General features: G+C 39.3%; 1 protein-coding gene across 7 annotated transcripts in view; it reads left to right on the top strand.

The window, feature by feature from the left end:
* The window catches only part of RASGRP3 (RAS guanyl releasing protein 3), a 104,539-nt gene that overhangs the window by 51,399 nt on the left and 35,657 nt on the right, over window positions 1-17,483 (top strand). For all 7 annotated transcript variants that reach the window (XM_047852943.1, XM_047852939.1, XM_047852940.1 and 4 more), the window contains 5 exons: window positions 10,446-10,578; window positions 14,112-14,306; window positions 15,291-15,393; window positions 16,609-16,671; window positions 17,236-17,367. In XM_047852943.1, coding sequence (XP_047708899.1) covers window positions 14,237-14,306; window positions 15,291-15,393; window positions 16,609-16,671; window positions 17,236-17,367 — 368 coding nt within the window. In that variant the 5' untranslated portion in view covers window positions 10,446-10,578; window positions 14,112-14,236. The remainder of the gene's footprint in view (window positions 1-10,445; window positions 10,579-14,111; window positions 14,307-15,290; window positions 15,394-16,608; window positions 16,672-17,235; window positions 17,368-17,483) is intronic.

Here is a 17,483-nt window from a genome sequence, read left to right as displayed (position 1 = left end):
ATGTTTTCAAGGTATATCCACGTAGCAGCATGTATCAGTATTTTATTCCTTTTTGTGGCTGAATAAAATTCCATCACGTAGATACACTTCCTTTTGTTGGTCTATTTAGCTGTTCATAGTCATTTGGGTTGTTTGAACATTTGGGTTATTATGATTACTACTGCTGAGCATTTGTGTATAAACTTTTGTGTGGACATAGTTGTTTTTTCTTTTAAATGTTCATTTATTTATTTTGTGAGAGAAAATGAGAGAGAGAGAGAGAGAGAGAGAGAGAGATCATGCACACATGCTAGCAGGGGAGGAGTGGAGAGAGACAGAGAGAGAATCCCAAGCAGGCTTTGTGTTGTCAGTGCAGAGGCGGATGTGGGGTTCAATCTCACGAACCACGGGATTGTGACCTGAGCTGAAATCCAGAGTCGGACACTTAACTGAGCCACCCAGGCGCCTCTGAACATAAGTTTTCATTTCTTTCAGGTATATACCTTGGAATGAATTTGCTGCATCATATGGTAACTCTCTGTTTAAGTTTTTCAGAAACTGCCAAATTGTTTTCCAAAGCTGTATCATTTCATATCTTCACTAGCAATGTGCGATGGTAAGGTATGAAAACGTACCCACGAGCTAAGTAAAACTTTCTCAAAGGCACCCCCAGTTAAGTGCCAGAGCTGGGATGTGATCCCAGGTCTGCCCATCTGCAGCCTCCACTCGCTGACCTCTACAGTATACCATGCATCTGATTTTCTTTTGGAGTTACCAACATGGAGTGGTAGTTGAAGCCATGGTTGTGGATGAGTTTGTCATGGAGAGTCTGAGGTGACAAGAAAAGTCCAGGCATGGATACCTGTGGACCCCCAGCAGTAAGAAAGGAGTCTGTGTGTGTCTGAGGTGTGACCAGAAGCACAGGAGTAAAACCAGGGAAGAGAAGTTGCCAGGAAAACCATCCAAGGGGAGAATTTCAGGGGGAGTGTGGTCAAGAGGCAACGCAAAGCTGCTGAGCCTTGGGGTGAATGTGGTGTCTTCTGCCAGAGTAGTTTTGGTGAAGTGTGGGAGTAGGGAGTGAAGGGAGAAGTGGACAGAGTTTGATTTGAGTGTTCTGAAGAGGGCATGGAATCAATCCAGCAAATTCTACCTGACTGTGAAGGATGAGAGCGATAGGAGAGGAGGCCAATAGGGAGCTGATGTTCTTTTTTTTGTTTCTGGTTTTGGTCAGGAAAGATACCTCATATTTACTTAAACTGCTAGTACTTTAGCTCCATTTCATTAATTCTCCCTTTTTATAAGCATATCAACAAAATCCTTGTTTCCAGTCTTTTGCCTCCTCCAACTCTTTAATAGTGACTTTGTGAAAAGCTATCTTCCTCTCCCTCTGTCTTTTTGCCCTCTTCCTGTGTCTCTCTAGATCCACTAATAAGAGAAAAATACCCATCTGAATCTGATTCATGTTTCTAGGAGTCACAAAATTTCCAAAGGGTAATTTGGTATATTCACAAAGTAGTACTATCAACCTCTATAGTCCATGAGAATTCTAAAAGTTCTTTTCGGCATTGATAGATACCCCGACCTCCTTATCTTCTGTATGTAATATGCTATTAATCCATTTATAACGTTGTTCTAATAGGCAAATACACTCTAAATTCAAAAATCACTTTTCAAATATAGTTGGGAACATTTCATAATTTCCTTTTTTATTTTCCATTGTGTTTTATGCTCTTAAAGCCTTTTTTTTAAGTGGGCTTTTTTTGTTCTGATGAGGAAGGCACAGTAATATTGTTTCTCTCATGTTAGGGATGATGAAAGCAAGCCTTAGAGAAGTTAAAGGGGACCTCAGACACCACTGACATTTATTAGTCACTAATATTTTCTCTTTTGTTGGTATACACAGTGATTTCTTTGCAGGGGTAAGGTGAAATTAGTTAATGCCTCAAATGAGAAGAAGAGAGATGCCACTACCTCTTGAGATATGTCTTCCTTTTAGAGAAAGGAAGAAACGTTTGCTGGAGGAGAAACACCTGAAATCATAGAAAATGACAAAGTCATTAAGTGGAGCCTTCTAATTATGGCCTTCAGGCTATATACATTTAATGGAGAGTGCAGAACTAATTTTAAAAATGTTTTTTGTTCCTATACTTTATCTTTAATTGGTTTCAATAAAAGGTCTTGCTCCAATTCAGAAGTAATCACAAACTGAGACTTTACCATTTCTCAAAAGAGTACTATGAACATACCAGTTTCTGAACAGGAGCAAAATGTTTTCATTTAGATGATAACATAGCACAGTTTCACTTACAAAGGAGAAATTAATATTACCTCTTCAAATGGGTCTGCATGTGTATACAGGAGTTAGCATTAGAATAGTGTAAGAAATTTAGTTTTTAAAGCTTATCACTGTCCATAGTAAAATTGGATAACAAAATTAATAACACTACTAATAAAGCAGCATTGTACAGCCTCCGTTCTTCTTTTAGTATATCCATTTACTTATGCTTTTTGAAAAATCCAATGACAGTTCAGAACTCAGTGCATCCCTGAGTAAAATCATTTTACTGTCATCAGCTCTTGTTCTAAGTATTGTCGTGTGTGTGTGTGGGGGGGGGGGGGGTGGGTGTTTCCTGTGAGAGAAAGTTTCTTTTTTTTTTTTTAATTTTTTAAATTTATTCGGAGAGAAAGAGCAAGCACATGAGTGGGGTACGGGCAGAGAGAGAGGGGAAGAGAGAATCTCAAGCAGGCTCTGCACTATCAGCACAGAGCCTGACATGGAGCTTGAACTAAGGAACCATGAGATCATGCCCAAAGCTGAAGCCAAGAGTCAGAAGCTCTGACTGAGCCACCCAGTCGCTCTGAGGGTAACTTTCTTGGTAACAGGTTGATGATATCAATGTCCTGCCCAATTCTGGATTCAAGCTCAGATATTTCTGGCTACTTTGCTGTCTGATACCACTGAATTTAGCTGGTATTTTCTGTTCTAGTTTTGTGACCCATAAAACTTAATAATCCCAGAAGTGTCCTTGTTCAGGAAGCCTTCTCAGATCTCTTTGGTTAAATTTGATCCCGTATTTGTGCTCCCAGAATGCCCTGGGCATGTTTCCCTGACACTGGATGTAATGGGATTCTTATTCTATAATAACCAGTTTATGGAGTGCCTGGGTAGCTCAGTGGGTTGAGTGTCAGACTCTTGATTTTGGCTCAGGTCATGATCCCAGGCTCGTGGGATCAAGCCCTATGTCAGGCTCCACACTCAGTTTTAAGCCTGCTTAAAATTCTCTCTCTGTCTCTCTGTCTCTGTCTCTCTCTCTCTCTCTCTCCCCCTCTTCCTTTCCCTCTCCCTCTCTGCCCCTTTCCCCTGCTCATGCTCTCTCTAAAAACCAACAAACAGGGGCACCTGGGTGGCTCAGTCAGTTGAGTGTCCAGCTCTTGGTTTCAGCTCAGGTCATGATCTCATGGTTTGTGGGTTCGAGTCCCATGTCTGGCTCTGTGATTCTGCTTGGGATTCTCTCTCTGTCCCTCTCTCTCTGCCGCCCCCCCCCCCCCGGTCTATCAAAAATAAATAAAAACTTAAAAAAAAATTAAAAAAACAAAAAACAATAGCAACAAAAAACTGTTTGTAATCTGTATCCTGCAGGAGAAGTAGGCCCTTCAAATGGACTCTTTAGGGGAGCCTGGGTGGTTCAGTTGGTTAAGCATCTGACTTCGGCTCAGGTCATTATCTCGTGGTCCATGGGCTCGAGCCCCACAGTGGACTCTGTGCTGACAGCTCAGAGCCTGGAGCCTGCTTCGGATTCTGTGTCGCCCTCTCTCTTTCTCTCTCCTAATCTCTCTCCCCTCCCCACCCCCACCCCAAAACGAATAAACTTTAAAAAATGGGCTCTTTACACCTCCAGTGCTTAATGTTTAACAGATAACTTAATCATTGGCCTTATTTTTGCTCAGCCAAACAAATGCCTTTCTGTAAGCATGGACATACTTTTTAAGTCAGCCTTCCAGTATGTTGGTGGTTCTTACTGCATTCCTGTGAAACAGATTATACTGCTGGCTGCATTCCTGTGAAACAGATTATACTGCTGGCTGTGCCTTCCGTTCACATTCTTTTGCTTCTTAGAGGCTTTCTGTGTAGTACCTTCATTCTCTTTTGTGTAGATGCTAACCCCTGAGATTGTCATCTGGGCCCAGTGGCTGGTTCCCTAAGAGTTGTATTTAGCCATGCCAGTTACTGAAAATCTCTTCCTGCTCCTGGTGGGCACAGAGGCATGAGCCTGTTAGTGCTGGTACCAAGTACTCAACCAGCTCAGAGCTCATCTCACATGGCCTTTTTTTGGTAACACTTTTGGTAACAATTAAAGAACAATGTTTAGCTGTGTTTTATTTATTGCTAGGTTACTGGGGAGAATACTGGCCTCCCACAGTTCAATGGGTAAAGCACTCAACACAATGAGGACCCAGGTAGCATTCAAAACAATGACTTCCTCCTCCTCCACCAACATCATCATCATCATCATCAAGCTCAATCTGGAGTAAATGAACAAAGAGTAAGGGATAGTGACTTTACTTGAGGGGATTTGGAATCAGGTCCTTCCAGAGCATTAGTGCCACAGATGAGATTCTTATGAATATAATGCTGGCATCTTGAGGAGAAAACATTGATCATCATAAAAGCTGTTTTCCCAAAGTTTAAAATTTTAACTTCTAGGCTAAACATTTTCTAGTTCTGAATCTTCTTTTGGGATCCTATTTACAATTTGAACGCTAGAGTTGCCATGGTAGGTCATAACCTTTCCAAGGAGTTGAATGTGTTCATCTGGAAACCATCTGATTGCAAATGTCTAATATGTGTATGTATCATTTCTCTTCTGTGTTTAGCTTCAGCCAAATGCTAGGAAAATACCTGCTTGGTTGGACTTTGGAATTTCGTATTTATTGCTAAAGCTTCTTCAAGATTCTCATTTCTCATTTAACTCCTGTTAAATGTAAATATATTCGTTTGATTGCCAGTAGTAAATACCAGTAACCAAGAAAAAATAAACAAAATGCCGCTTAGCCTTGTTACTTAATTGTTGACCGGAGCTACAAGGGGGGCCTTGTGGAATGAGCTCTGAGCTGGTTATTGACTTCCGTTCAGTATTTGGTACCAGTGAGTCCCTGAATTGCCAAACTGCTGTAATAATGATGGTTATTCATCTTGAGACAATAGAGCCAGTGATCGAATGCTTAGAAGCTAAACACAGGGCATAGTACACATTTGTTCTAGGCAATGCCTAGAAATTGATCTAATAGGCAAGTCTTAACAACAGCTAAAATATGTGTGGGTAGTAGAAAAAATACAAATTTTCAGAGTCGGACAGACCTGACTTTGCCACTTAACTAGTAATATGACATGGACAAGTAATTTAACCTTTCTGGAGCTCAATTTCTTCATCTATGAAATGGGGAGAATGATATTTTGCTTTAACAAAATGATATTCTAAGATTTAACTATAAGTAATTTCCCCAACATTATGCCACCAACAAGTAGTATTTGAAGAAACTATTATTACTTTGTTTTCTAAAACCCACAACATTGATTATTTATTTATTTTTAAAAAAATTTTTAACGTTTTTATTTATTTTGAGAGACAAAGCAGGAGTGGGGTGAGGAACAGAGAGAGAGACACACACAGAATCTGAAGCAGGCTCCAGACTGAGCTGTCAGCACAGATCCTAACACAGGGCTTGAACCCTCAAACTGTGAGATCATGACCTGAGCCAAAGTCAGACGCCCAACCGACTGAGCCACCCAGGCACCCCACAACAACACTGATTATCAATGCCCTATCGATTTAGAAAAAGCTCTTTTCAAGAGAAAAACAAAAAAACCCAATAACAACAACAATTTAAAACTCAGGAAAACCTCATTATCACATTAGGTAAACCCATCCAAGACAAGAATGAAAAAAATTACTTTTAGAGTTGAGAAAAACACTGTTTTCCAGGGCTGCTTATCCTGTATGTCATTTGTTCAATTACCTTTGGGGTTATTACTCCACTGTCTGTAAACGTGGGATACTTTATTCCCTGGGTCACCATGGCCCATTTAAAATGTTGTAACTTTGGTCTAAGCACTGGGCTCATTTCCTTAGTACGCACTATCTGGGTTGGTTTGTGATAGAATCAACTTTGACAGTGATGACAGGAGGTTGTGACAGAGTATGATGAGAAAGAGTAATCAATTGGAGGAAATAAGGTAGAAAGAGAAATTCAAAGAGTTGAGAGGTAATGTTGAAAACAATGAGAAGGAAAATTAAAGTTAAAAGAAGACCAATGCAGAAAAAAGCAAAGGATGCCAAATATGAAGAGTGAACTGAGAAGAAACAGTAATGTATCTTGTTATTTATGACCTTTTAAAGATAATAGATAATGAGGAGATTGGTGTGTGTACGTGGTAGGGCAGAGATACAGAAATCCCGACTGGGAAGGTAGAGGACATGGGAATGGTGGCTGAGATTATAGTTGCCCAGAATGCAGTGTTCTGGATCAAGTCAAAGGGTGAGAGACAAACAATTCTTAAATTTTTTTTTTCAACGTTTATTTATTTTTGGGACAGAGAGAGACAGAGCATGAACAGGGGAGGGGCAGAGAGAGAGGGAGACACAGAATCGGAAACAGGCTCCAGGCTCCGAGCCATCAGCCCAGAGCCCGACGCGGGGCTCGAACTCACGGACCGCGAGATCGTGACCTGGCTGAAGTTGGACGCTTAACCAACTGCGCCACCCACGCGCCCCAAACAATTCTTTATTATATCACATCCAATAGTATCTGTCTTCTTCCTCACCATTTGAAGCGAAGCTGGGTAAAATGGGAGAAGGAAGGAATGCCCTTGTGTGGAAACTACCTAGCAAATGCCAGCCGTGCTTTAGCTCTGAGTTATGGAAACCACATGTGACTGGACTATAACAGCATTAACTCAGAATTGCCTGCTCCATAAAGAAGAAACTTGCCATATAAGTTGTTCCAGAAAAGTTAAATAATTTCAGAAACGTGGCACGAATGATGTCACCCACAGAACAAGGAACACTAAACTCTCAAACTCCAGAAAAGAAACATCAGCCTTCTCAATGGAAATAATGGGAAATAGCCCAATAATTCTGTTTCTTTCTTCTGTGCTTTTTACCACATCTGTTGCATATTTTTTCCTCTTGATAAACGTCAGACCTTCTAGCAGATGACCTTGTCTCCTTCTTTTTAGAGTAAATAGTAGTGATTAGACAGAACCTTCCTTGACTTCCTGCTATCAAAAAGACAAATCTACATATATCTCTACCTATTTTGCCCTCTTTCCTGCTGTTACAATGAGAAAGCTGACCTGCTACATTATCCAAAGTAAATCCCTCCACCTATGCATGGCTCCATCACTTCTGTCTTCTCGGGATCCTTGTTATGTAGGTTAAATTCTTCTCCTGTTCCTTAAATTTTCCTTTCCAACTGATTAGCACTTAAATATGCTCAGGTGTCAAATAAGAAGTCTGTAATGGGTATCCAGAAGCTAACTCAGCATTTCCCTTTGGACGTCTCAGACAGTTCTAACTCAACACATCTAAAAGTGAACTCATCTTTTGTCCACCATGAATTTCCTACTCCTTCCCCTTCCCCTCAATTTCTCAATCTCAAGGGAATGGCTCCATAACCCAACCAAATGTTTAGCTAGAAACCTGGGAATTATCCCTGATTCCTTCTTTCTGTTCATTCCCCAAAGCCATCGGGTCAGCAAATCTTGTGTCTATCTTCAAATTATATTCTATAACAAACCACCCCCCTCCATCTCTGTTGCCACACACTGATTTAGATAGCAATCATCTCTTGCTTGGATGGTTATAATTGACTACTGTTTTCCACATCATCAGTGTGTCTACTAATCTCTTTTCCACACTGCAGCTGGAGGGATCTTTAAAAAATCTAGGGGTGCCAGGGTGGCTCTATCAGCTCATATCAGGTGAATGTACAACTTCAGCTCAGATCATGATATCACAGTTCGTGGGTTCCAGTCCCATGTTGGGCTCTGTGCTGACAGTTCAGACCCTAGAACCTGCTTTGGATTCTCTCTGCCCGTCTCCCACTCGTGCTCTGTCTCTCTCTCTCCCTCTCATCTCTCTCTCAAAAATAAATAAATGTTAAATTTTTTTTTTTAAATCTAGGTAGGATCACACTGCTCTCTTATTCATCTCTGAAACAATGGTTTCCCATTGCCTTTCAGATAAAGCCCATACACCTTCCTATAACTTACAATACTGTTCATGAGCTACCCCTATGGACTCTTTAGTCTCATGTCTTGCCATATTCAATACTTCAGTCATTCTAAATGTCTTTCAGCTTTTCATAATTGCAATATTCCCATCCACTCTTTGCCTAGCTAAAACTCGCTTCGCTCCTATACTAAAGTAGTGCCCCTCCCCTTCAGGGGACACTTTATTGTAATTATTTGTTTAATTCTTTGCTAGAGTATAAGAATTATGTCTTTCTCATTTACCCATTTATCCTCTTCTCTGCTTGCCCCCAATCTTGTCTACCAGCCACTCCAGTACCTTACTTAGTATCTGGTGTCTAATAAATCCCCAGTAAATATTTGTCAAATAAATTCATTATTTTTCAGAGCTTTATTAATCTTTCTCTTACTGAACTTAATATTCTTGACTCTCCTTAGTCTTAGGGAATATAATCATAACACCTTTTCAATCTTGTGTCTGTGGTGAGAAAGGGAGATTCAGCTTGAATGTGGCCAGAACAACAAATGCTAGGATGAATTAGTTGTTAATCCTTAAGGTTTAAAGGCTTGTAATAATTACCACTCATTTTCACTAAGGTTTTAGGCATTTAGAGAAACCCCCTTATTTCCATATGAAGGTCCTATAAAAGCCAAGACATATTTGTGGTCATTTATATATAAAGACAATATCTGCCATTAGGAGGGAAGAGTCTTTAAGGGTTTTTGTTAGTTTTTTATTGCAATAGAGATAATGCTATAGACAAGACTATCTTTGGAAGTTCTAACATGGCCAACATCATTTCAAAACTGTTTGTTGAATTTTTACTAGATATAATATTTCAACTTATAAATTCTGTAATCCTGGAGCCAGGAGCAACCTTTGCTGTCATTTTGGCATGCTTCCTAGACACCTTCTGGGAATTAAGCCCACAACATCTCTGACAGTCATTACTTTACTTTGGCTCAAGAACTTTCAGGAATGGGATTCCATTGCTGATGAGGCCACCTGCCCCACTTTTAGAAGCTCTAGTGTCACAATGTTTTTTCTCCTATTTCCTTTTTTCTTCTCTAACTTAACATCTCTCTTCCTGTCACTTCAATCATATTGGTCCTGTACTTCACCTAAGTCCTCAACTTAAAGACCTTTAAATATTGGAAGGGAAGAGATACTGTGGGTGAAGGGAAGAACATTTCCTTGAGCACCCAGTATTTTACAGGACATATGGTGGGTGTATTTTATGTTACCTCTGTAACTCCTTCAACAATCCAGTAAAGTAGGCAGCAATATTGGCATTTTACTCAGACGTAAGTAAAACTCCCCCACATTTGCTTATCTAGGACTGAAATCCAATTTTCAAAGACTCTAAAGGTTCTGAGTCAAGAGGCTGGGGTGCTAATTTATGTCTGTTAATGCTAGCTGCATGGAGCTGACTCCTTTTTACTATTTCTAAAATTGGGAGCATAGTTCTTTTTGTCCTAGGCAACCTCACAAGGATTTTTTGAAGACAGAGGCTTTCATGTTAATGAAAGACTTTTTGCTGCAGGCAGACATCATGGCCTTTGGAATCACACCCAACAGAACTCTATTGCCCTTTTGAAGTGAGAACTTTTCTCATAGAAGTAATTCAAGCCCTGGGGAAATTTTGGCTTTATTGTGTCCTTTTCAGACTTGTGAGAAAATGTGTATGCTGGGGAGCAATAATTCTCATTTCAGCCAGAGAATACCTATCAACACTAAAGCAAGTCCCAAACCATTGGGAGACTAAACAACCTGGACTAAAATAACATTGACACTCACATTGAGACAGTCAGGAATGATTTAGAGTCAGAGTTTGATGATCACCACAACAAACTGTTTTAGAGATTTACTAACATTCCAAGGTCAGTGTTTGGAAATTCGTAATGAGTACTCCAATGGTACAAGTGTATTTGGACTAAAATAGTATTTTACACTATGTGTATAAATTTTGGTTTTTGCCACATTTACAGCACTTTAATAGGCTGATTTTTTAAAATAGCTATTTGATTTAAAAAATACCATGTCACCAAATAACTATTTCGAATATTTTTCTTTATTTAATTGACTTTGAGATGGACAAAATTTCGAAAACCACCTATAACTCAAGGGTTTTGGAAATGTTTTAACACAACGTGGATTCTTTGGGGTTTCTATTATTTAACTCTGTCTGGGGATTTCTTTATGTTCTTTTATCAGGTTCTGCAAAGTACTTATTATTCAAGTTGGATAAACCAGTTCTGCAGACTGCATCCCCAGTGCATTTTCCAAGAATGACAACTGCCCTTAACATTCTTGCAGACCTGGATACCTATCTGTGTGGAACCAGTAGGTAAGTATTTATTTAAACCATTGTAGATTACATACGAAACTTGCCAAAATAAATATGCCTAGGAAAACTGAAAGAAACGTGCTATGATATTAACAAGAGTTATCTTTGGATGGTGAGATTGCGGGCAACTTTTTTTCCTTCCTGTCCTATTTTAAATGATGAATATATGTTGCTTTTATAATAAAGAAGCTTTACTTTTGAAAAAGCAGTTGCAGACACAATAATAGCCACACAAAAAAATGAGATCTCAGGTGCATGTGCAGGTGACAGAATGCTAAGTGGGGACACAGACACATCTACTGATTGAAGAAACAGATTGTAACTGGACAGCCTGGCCTGCCTAGCTCTCATGTGCTGCCTTCCTTGCAGATCACAAATATCCCAAACATAGTGACAGGTTTTTGGTACCACATTGTTTCTTTCTAACCCCTTATGGAAGGGTAATACCTTCCTCAAGAAGATCAGCTGAATAGAGGTGCCTGGGTGGATCAATCCATTAAGCATCTGACTTCAGCTCAGGTCATGACCTCGCAGTTTGTAAGTTCAAGCCTCACTTGGGCTCTGTGCTGACAGCTCAGAGGCCTGGAGCCTGTTTCTTATTCTGTGTCTCCCTCTCTCTGTTCCTCCACTGCTCACTCTCTGTCTCTCTCTCAAAAATAAATAAACACTTAAACAATTTAAAAAAAAGTAGACCAGCTGAATAATTATAGATTTGACCTGAGAAACTAGTTTAGTTAATGTAGGCCATTTGGTTCTAAGCAATATATTTACCATTCAGTAACAAGAGTTCACAAGATAAAAAGTGTCTATATATACATGAAGGGTAATCAAACTTGTCAATTGTCCAATCTTGACTTTTAATGGGATTGACAGAATTTACATTAAGGAAATAAGAGAAGTGTTGCCCCCAAAATGTCCTGGAAGAGGTACCAAGTTCTTATTATGAATATAGACAGATCCTATTAAGTCTGGAAAGCTGGAAGGAACCTCTATCCCAGGCTGTTTACTAAAAGCTGATTTAAAGTACTAAAACAAACTAAAAATATTATAGTACATATTCAAAGATAAACTTTTTACAATTTTTATTTTATTCATTTCTTCATCCATCCATCCACTCATTCATTAATTCATCAAATGCTTTTTTTTAGTATCTTCTCTATGACGGACAACATCTTAGGAGCTGGGGAGTATGCCAGAGAACAAACACAAAAATCCTGCGTTCATAGAGCTTATGTTTATAGTGCTAGAAAGATTTAAAAACAAATAAACAAGTAAAATATATAGTACATCAAATGGGGACGAGTGTTATGAAGAAAAATAAAGCCGGGAGGTGAGGTAGGGCATGCCAAGTGGGAGGTGGGTGTGAGGAGAGAGGTCTTGTTGTTTTAAATAGGGTGGTCAGGAAAGGCCTCACCAATAAGGTAAGTTGGTTAAGAGACATAAAAGAATTGCTTCCCGACATCTTTAATATTTCCCTTTCACAAATCGTTTGAGCAGCAGAAGTGGGATAGCATTGATCCCGTGTTTCTGTTATTTTTACTGCACATGTGAAATAATCCTACTTTTTAGGCTCTAAATGTGGCACCGTCAGCACAAGAATATGGTTTTACACAGAAATAATACATGGTAAAAAATTTCCTTTGCAGTTATATGCCTACTGCACAGACCCACTCATATGTCACTCTTTGGTGGTCCCATTGAACTAACACAACCATATACATGGAAGTTAGCTTTTTTTCCCTATTCATTTATGTGTCTGCTTTCTGAAGTTGACTTTGAGCCTACTGAAGGCAGGGATGGGACCATGATTTGTTCGTCTCGGCAGCCTCAATGCTTAGCCCAGTGCCTGGCATCTGTCAGGTGCTTGATGATTGCCTGTTAAATAAATAAATTTCAAAAGTAGAAAAGACACTGACTTCAAACAGTTTAAGAGATTAATTCCCAGTGGGCACATTAACCTATTAAACTGCCCAAAGTGGATAACTGTCTTACATCACGATGAGCTCTTACCTTCTCTAAGCCCTATATGGAGCTCGCGTCAAGGACTCTGAAATAAAATGAGGTGCCTCCAACAGCAATGCTTTCAGTATAAGGAACTCTCAGAGGTGGTTTCCAATCCCATTTCCCCTATGACAGTGATGTAAAATGAGAAAGCTGTCATCCCCACATTTTTTCTACCTATGTGACAGATCATTTGGCTATGTCAACTTTCTGATATGGTGTGGAGGAGTGATATTCCTCATACTGGATTAGGGGGCAAAATCATGACAATGTATGATATCCATACTTGGGAGAACAATGAAAGGGGAAAAAGGAAACTAAAAGCTTCATTTTACAATGGAGTCCTGATTCTAGGCCTTAATAATTGTGTAGTTTTAGACCAGTTGCTGAATCTCTGCAAATCCCATGACCTCATCTGTAAATTGGGAATAATAATTACTATTTTTATGAAGCATTGTTATGAAATATTATTTTGTTGGTCATAACAGTATTATTATGAAGGTCAAGTTGGATAATATCTAGAAAGTGGTATGGTGATTGATCTATAATGTGGATGTTCAACAGATTATTGTTAATACTTTTATTACTATTCCCACTAGTACTAATGTCACTATTAGAGAAATCATGCAAATAAGACTTTTTAAATCAATTGTTGAATGTTTATATGATCATTGAGGATAATTCTCACAAATATATTTGCACTTTACAATTTACCTCCTTTGGGGTACCTGGGTAGCTCAGTCACTTAAGCCTCTGTCTCTTGATTTGTGGCTCAGGTCCTGATCTCACAGTTCATGAGAGCGAGCCCCACATCAGGCTCTGCTGACAACTCAGATCTTGCTTGTGATTCTGTCTCTCCCTCTTTCTGTGCCCCTCCCCTACTCATGTGCATGCTCTCTCTCTCTCTTTCTCTTTCTCTCTCTCAAAATAAAATAAACATTTTAAAAAATTTACCTCCTTCTATATACTTATAATAATATTAAACCAAGTAACATCTATAATATTCTTGAATGTCTCTCTTATCTCTTAAGAATATGAAGAAAGTTGGGGCACCTGGGTGGCTCAGTCAGTTAAGTGTCTGACTCTTGGTTTTGGCTCAGGTCATCATTTCACAGTTTGTGAGTTCAAGCCCTGCATCAGGCTCTATGCTGATGGCGCAGAACCTCCTTGGGATTCTCTCTTCCCCCCTCTCTCTCTGCCCCTCCCCTGATCATGCACACGGTCTCTCTCTCAAAATAAATAAAAACTTAAAAAAAAGAATATGAAGAAAGTTAAGATATTGTATCAAGACAATGTCGGCTGCAAATTGGGCTGGTATTTAACAGAACATTTCTGTGGTCCTGGGGCACCTGCAGGCGAAGGAACAGGTCAGCAGGCATTTTGCCATCATGGTGGTTGACATATTATCTCTGTCACTTTGATACTTTTCTGGTCGAAAGATGCAGTCAATGGAAGTCATTATCTTTTTCGGTAGGAAAGTAATGCTATAATGAGGTCTGAACTCTAATAACTTTCTTTTCTTGTTTCTTTAGAGTCTTGGAGTATAACTAAGGACAGACACCAGTACTAGCACAAACGTTACCAAGTTGCATGATTATGGAGATGGTCTACCTATTGCTGAAAATGTATCTAGTTTTTTGACAACGGCTTAATAACCATGGGGTCAAGTGGACTTGGAAAAGCAGCAACACTAGACGAACTGCTGAGCACTTGCATTGAGATGTTTGGTATGAGGGTTTTCTCCCTTTTACGTATCTTGATGCTCTGACATCCCCCTTTTCACGTGCAAGTGTTGCTGTGAAACAGAATTCAATCTCCACCTCTGGATTTGAGTCCTTTTTGATTGACACCAATCTGTCTCCCCCAAGATCACTGCCCTCTCTGCATTTTCTTCACTTTACTTCCCACAGCTAATATGCCAGCCACATGGTCCACTTAATGTTTCTGGGACATCCTTGCATCTTTCTATGCCTACGCCTTTATTACACTCCTTCACTAAAATTTGCCTCAGGGACCATCTCAGTTGCCATTTCAGGTGTTCATATTACCATTCCTAATCCCCGCTGTCAGCAGTGTGGATTGATTCCTCCCACAGCCCTTTGGGACTTTCTTATGGTACTTGGTATATGGGGCTATGGTTATTCCTCAGTCTTTTGTCTCAGACAAGCATGGGTAGCACAATCTGCTGCATTCTATATTTGTTTATATGACTTGTACCTTCTACTAAGCTACATGCTTTTTATGTTGTTTATGTATCCACTTCAGCATTTCAGGATATTCTTTGCACAAATAGAATCACAAAGGGGTTGTTTTTTAATTGTTTTTTTTAATTTATTATTATAGGAAGTGTTAGACCAGAGTAGGGTGGCCAGATAAAATATGGGATGATCAGTTAAATTTGAATTTCATATAAGGTACATTTTTAGTGTAAGTACATCCTAAATAATGCATTGGATATACTTATGCTAAAAAATCTATTTTTGGTTTACCTTAATTGAGATTAACTAAGTGTTCTGTATTTCTATTTGCTAAATCTGGCAATCTAACACCAGAGGGAGGGTGAGACCAACCTATTCACTCAACTTGCAAGGAAGACCCAAACAATAATTGGGTCTATGAGACGTTTTGACACTAATGTTTCTCTACTGATATTAGAAAAAGAGTAATACTGTTGTCTCCTCACCCCTCACTTTATTTTATTTTTTTAACAGATGACAATGGAGAGCTGAACAATAGTTATTTGCCAAGAATAGTTCTACTGATGCACCGATGGTATTTATCTTCCACTGAATTGGCAGAAAAACTTCTCTGCATATATCCTTTCAACTACTGCATAATTTTTACAATCATAAATCAAGTTCTGTATTTAGTAGAGTGTCTAACAAAAGCTGGTAAATTAAGATGAATAAACAGTCTTCAGTCAGTTATCCAGCTGTTTTGTGGATATATATATATATATATATATATATACATAGATGTCTACACAAGGCATCTGCGTGATGGACCAAAGAGTTGACTATCCATCTGGGTGTTTTGGCTGTACTTGAAAATAATCACTAGATATACAATGAAACGGAAGCTTAGGCTGAATGTTTCTAATTTGTCTTAAACATTTCTGCTGTTAGTATAATGAAAGAATAGTCAACACTTATTTAAGACCTAATTTATTCCTTTTAGGATGGCAAAATGATGGACACAGAGGATATGGTTTAGACATATGGAAATGCCAACCAAAATAAGGCACAAATCAGGCACACATACCACCTAAGTTTTCACATTTTCCCTTGTTGACAAGACACAAAGAACATTCTAACAGGTTTATTGCAATTGGTTGGTTGATATTAATTTCAGATTTCCTTCTGATACAAAAGCAAGCAAAGAAACAAACAAAAAGACCCAGAAACACCATTCTAGTAAGAGCTTTTAGCAATCTACCACTGTTGTACACAGTGCAGTCCCAAAAGGTGATTGAAAGCCAAATGACACAAAATGACAAAATAGCCTCACATGTATAAGGAGGTTTTATTCCTGGAGATCTAATGTTTATTATCAGCCTGCTTCCAGCCCCAGGGACCTCCACATGACTGGGAAGCCTTACGGGGTAGGAGCCTGATAGGCAGAGGGTCTGTCAAGTATTAGGGCCATGTGGGCTTCCATTGGCTCATTGCAAGCTTCCTCCACTTTCTACTTTTCCCCTCCATCCTTCCTACAGCCTCAGGATAGAAGGGAATATTGGAGAGGGTGAGGGGATATTTACCCTGAGCAGAGGTTCTTGAAAGCGAGCAATATCCCGGTCCTCAGTGTAGTCTGAGAGTCTCCAGGACTCAATATGGGGGTGTAATAGTGCATAGGTTACAATTATTCAGTGCTGATATCATCAGAGCTTGTTGTCTCCCCATTTGAACATCCATATAACTCACATGTCCCTGGTATGGCCTTCTTATTAGGAATTCATCTAAATTGGTCAAACAGCTGCAGGTGTGGGCAAAGGAAACAAGGTACAAGGATTTTTTTCTTTAACTAATGTACGTATCGAGATGCCAGTGGAGAAAACTGTGATGAATTTCGGTTAAAGATCTGCTACTTCATGAGGTAAATATACTTATACATGTAATTTGTCTTCTACTTTATGGTTCTGGAATTGTTGATAATTTCTTTCTCCCCAAGCAGCAGATCTAGTTTGGCAATAGAATGGACTCCGATCCCTCTTTTACTGATTTTGATTAAATTGGCTCTCCTCTGTTCCTGGGAGTTGAATTTATCTTTCTTTTAGAGGTCAAGCCATAGCAAATGTGATTAGGGAATGAAACTAGCTGTTGGAAAGAGTAAATTCATTTCTTTTCTATTTCCCCACCATATACTTTCCCATGTAGTTTCCATGAACTGGGAGAAGAGTTTCCTGCACTTAGATGAGAGTAGAGACACTCAGGACTTAGGGTCAGAAAGAGAGACTCAGAGAGGGAGTGGTAGACTTGGGTTCTTGATTGAAGGAGGGAAAAATGAGAGCTGGTATCATGCGGAGGGGAATAGGAGATTGCTAATTTGGGGTATGGTCCTGGGTTTATGGTGAAATGTAATCTGTAAAATGATACAATAATTTCCGTAAAGGTCTAGCTTGAAATCTTCTCATCGTCAAAAATATTTGATGCCTTTCAGGTACTGGATTCTCAAGTTTCCTGCAGAGTTTAATTTGGACCTTGGTTTGATCCGTATGACTGAAGAATTCCGAGAAGTAGCTAGCCAACTAGGGTATGAAAAACACATCAGCCTCATCGACATATCCAGCATGTAAGAGTGGCACAAGCTTCTTTCAAACATGATGAGTCATGATGAGGGGATGGAATAGTGATGGTCCCACTTGACCTCAGTCCGTACTATTTCAGAATCAAGGTGTGCTCTTGTGA

The sequence above is a fragment of the Prionailurus viverrinus genome, chromosome A3, assembly GCF_022837055.1.
Source record: "Prionailurus viverrinus isolate Anna chromosome A3, UM_Priviv_1.0, whole genome shotgun sequence".
NCBI classification, from domain to species: domain Eukaryota; kingdom Metazoa; phylum Chordata; class Mammalia; order Carnivora; family Felidae; genus Prionailurus; species Prionailurus viverrinus.
The sequence above is the reverse complement of the archived record's forward strand: the minus strand, read 5'-3'. Positions and strand labels throughout refer to the sequence as shown.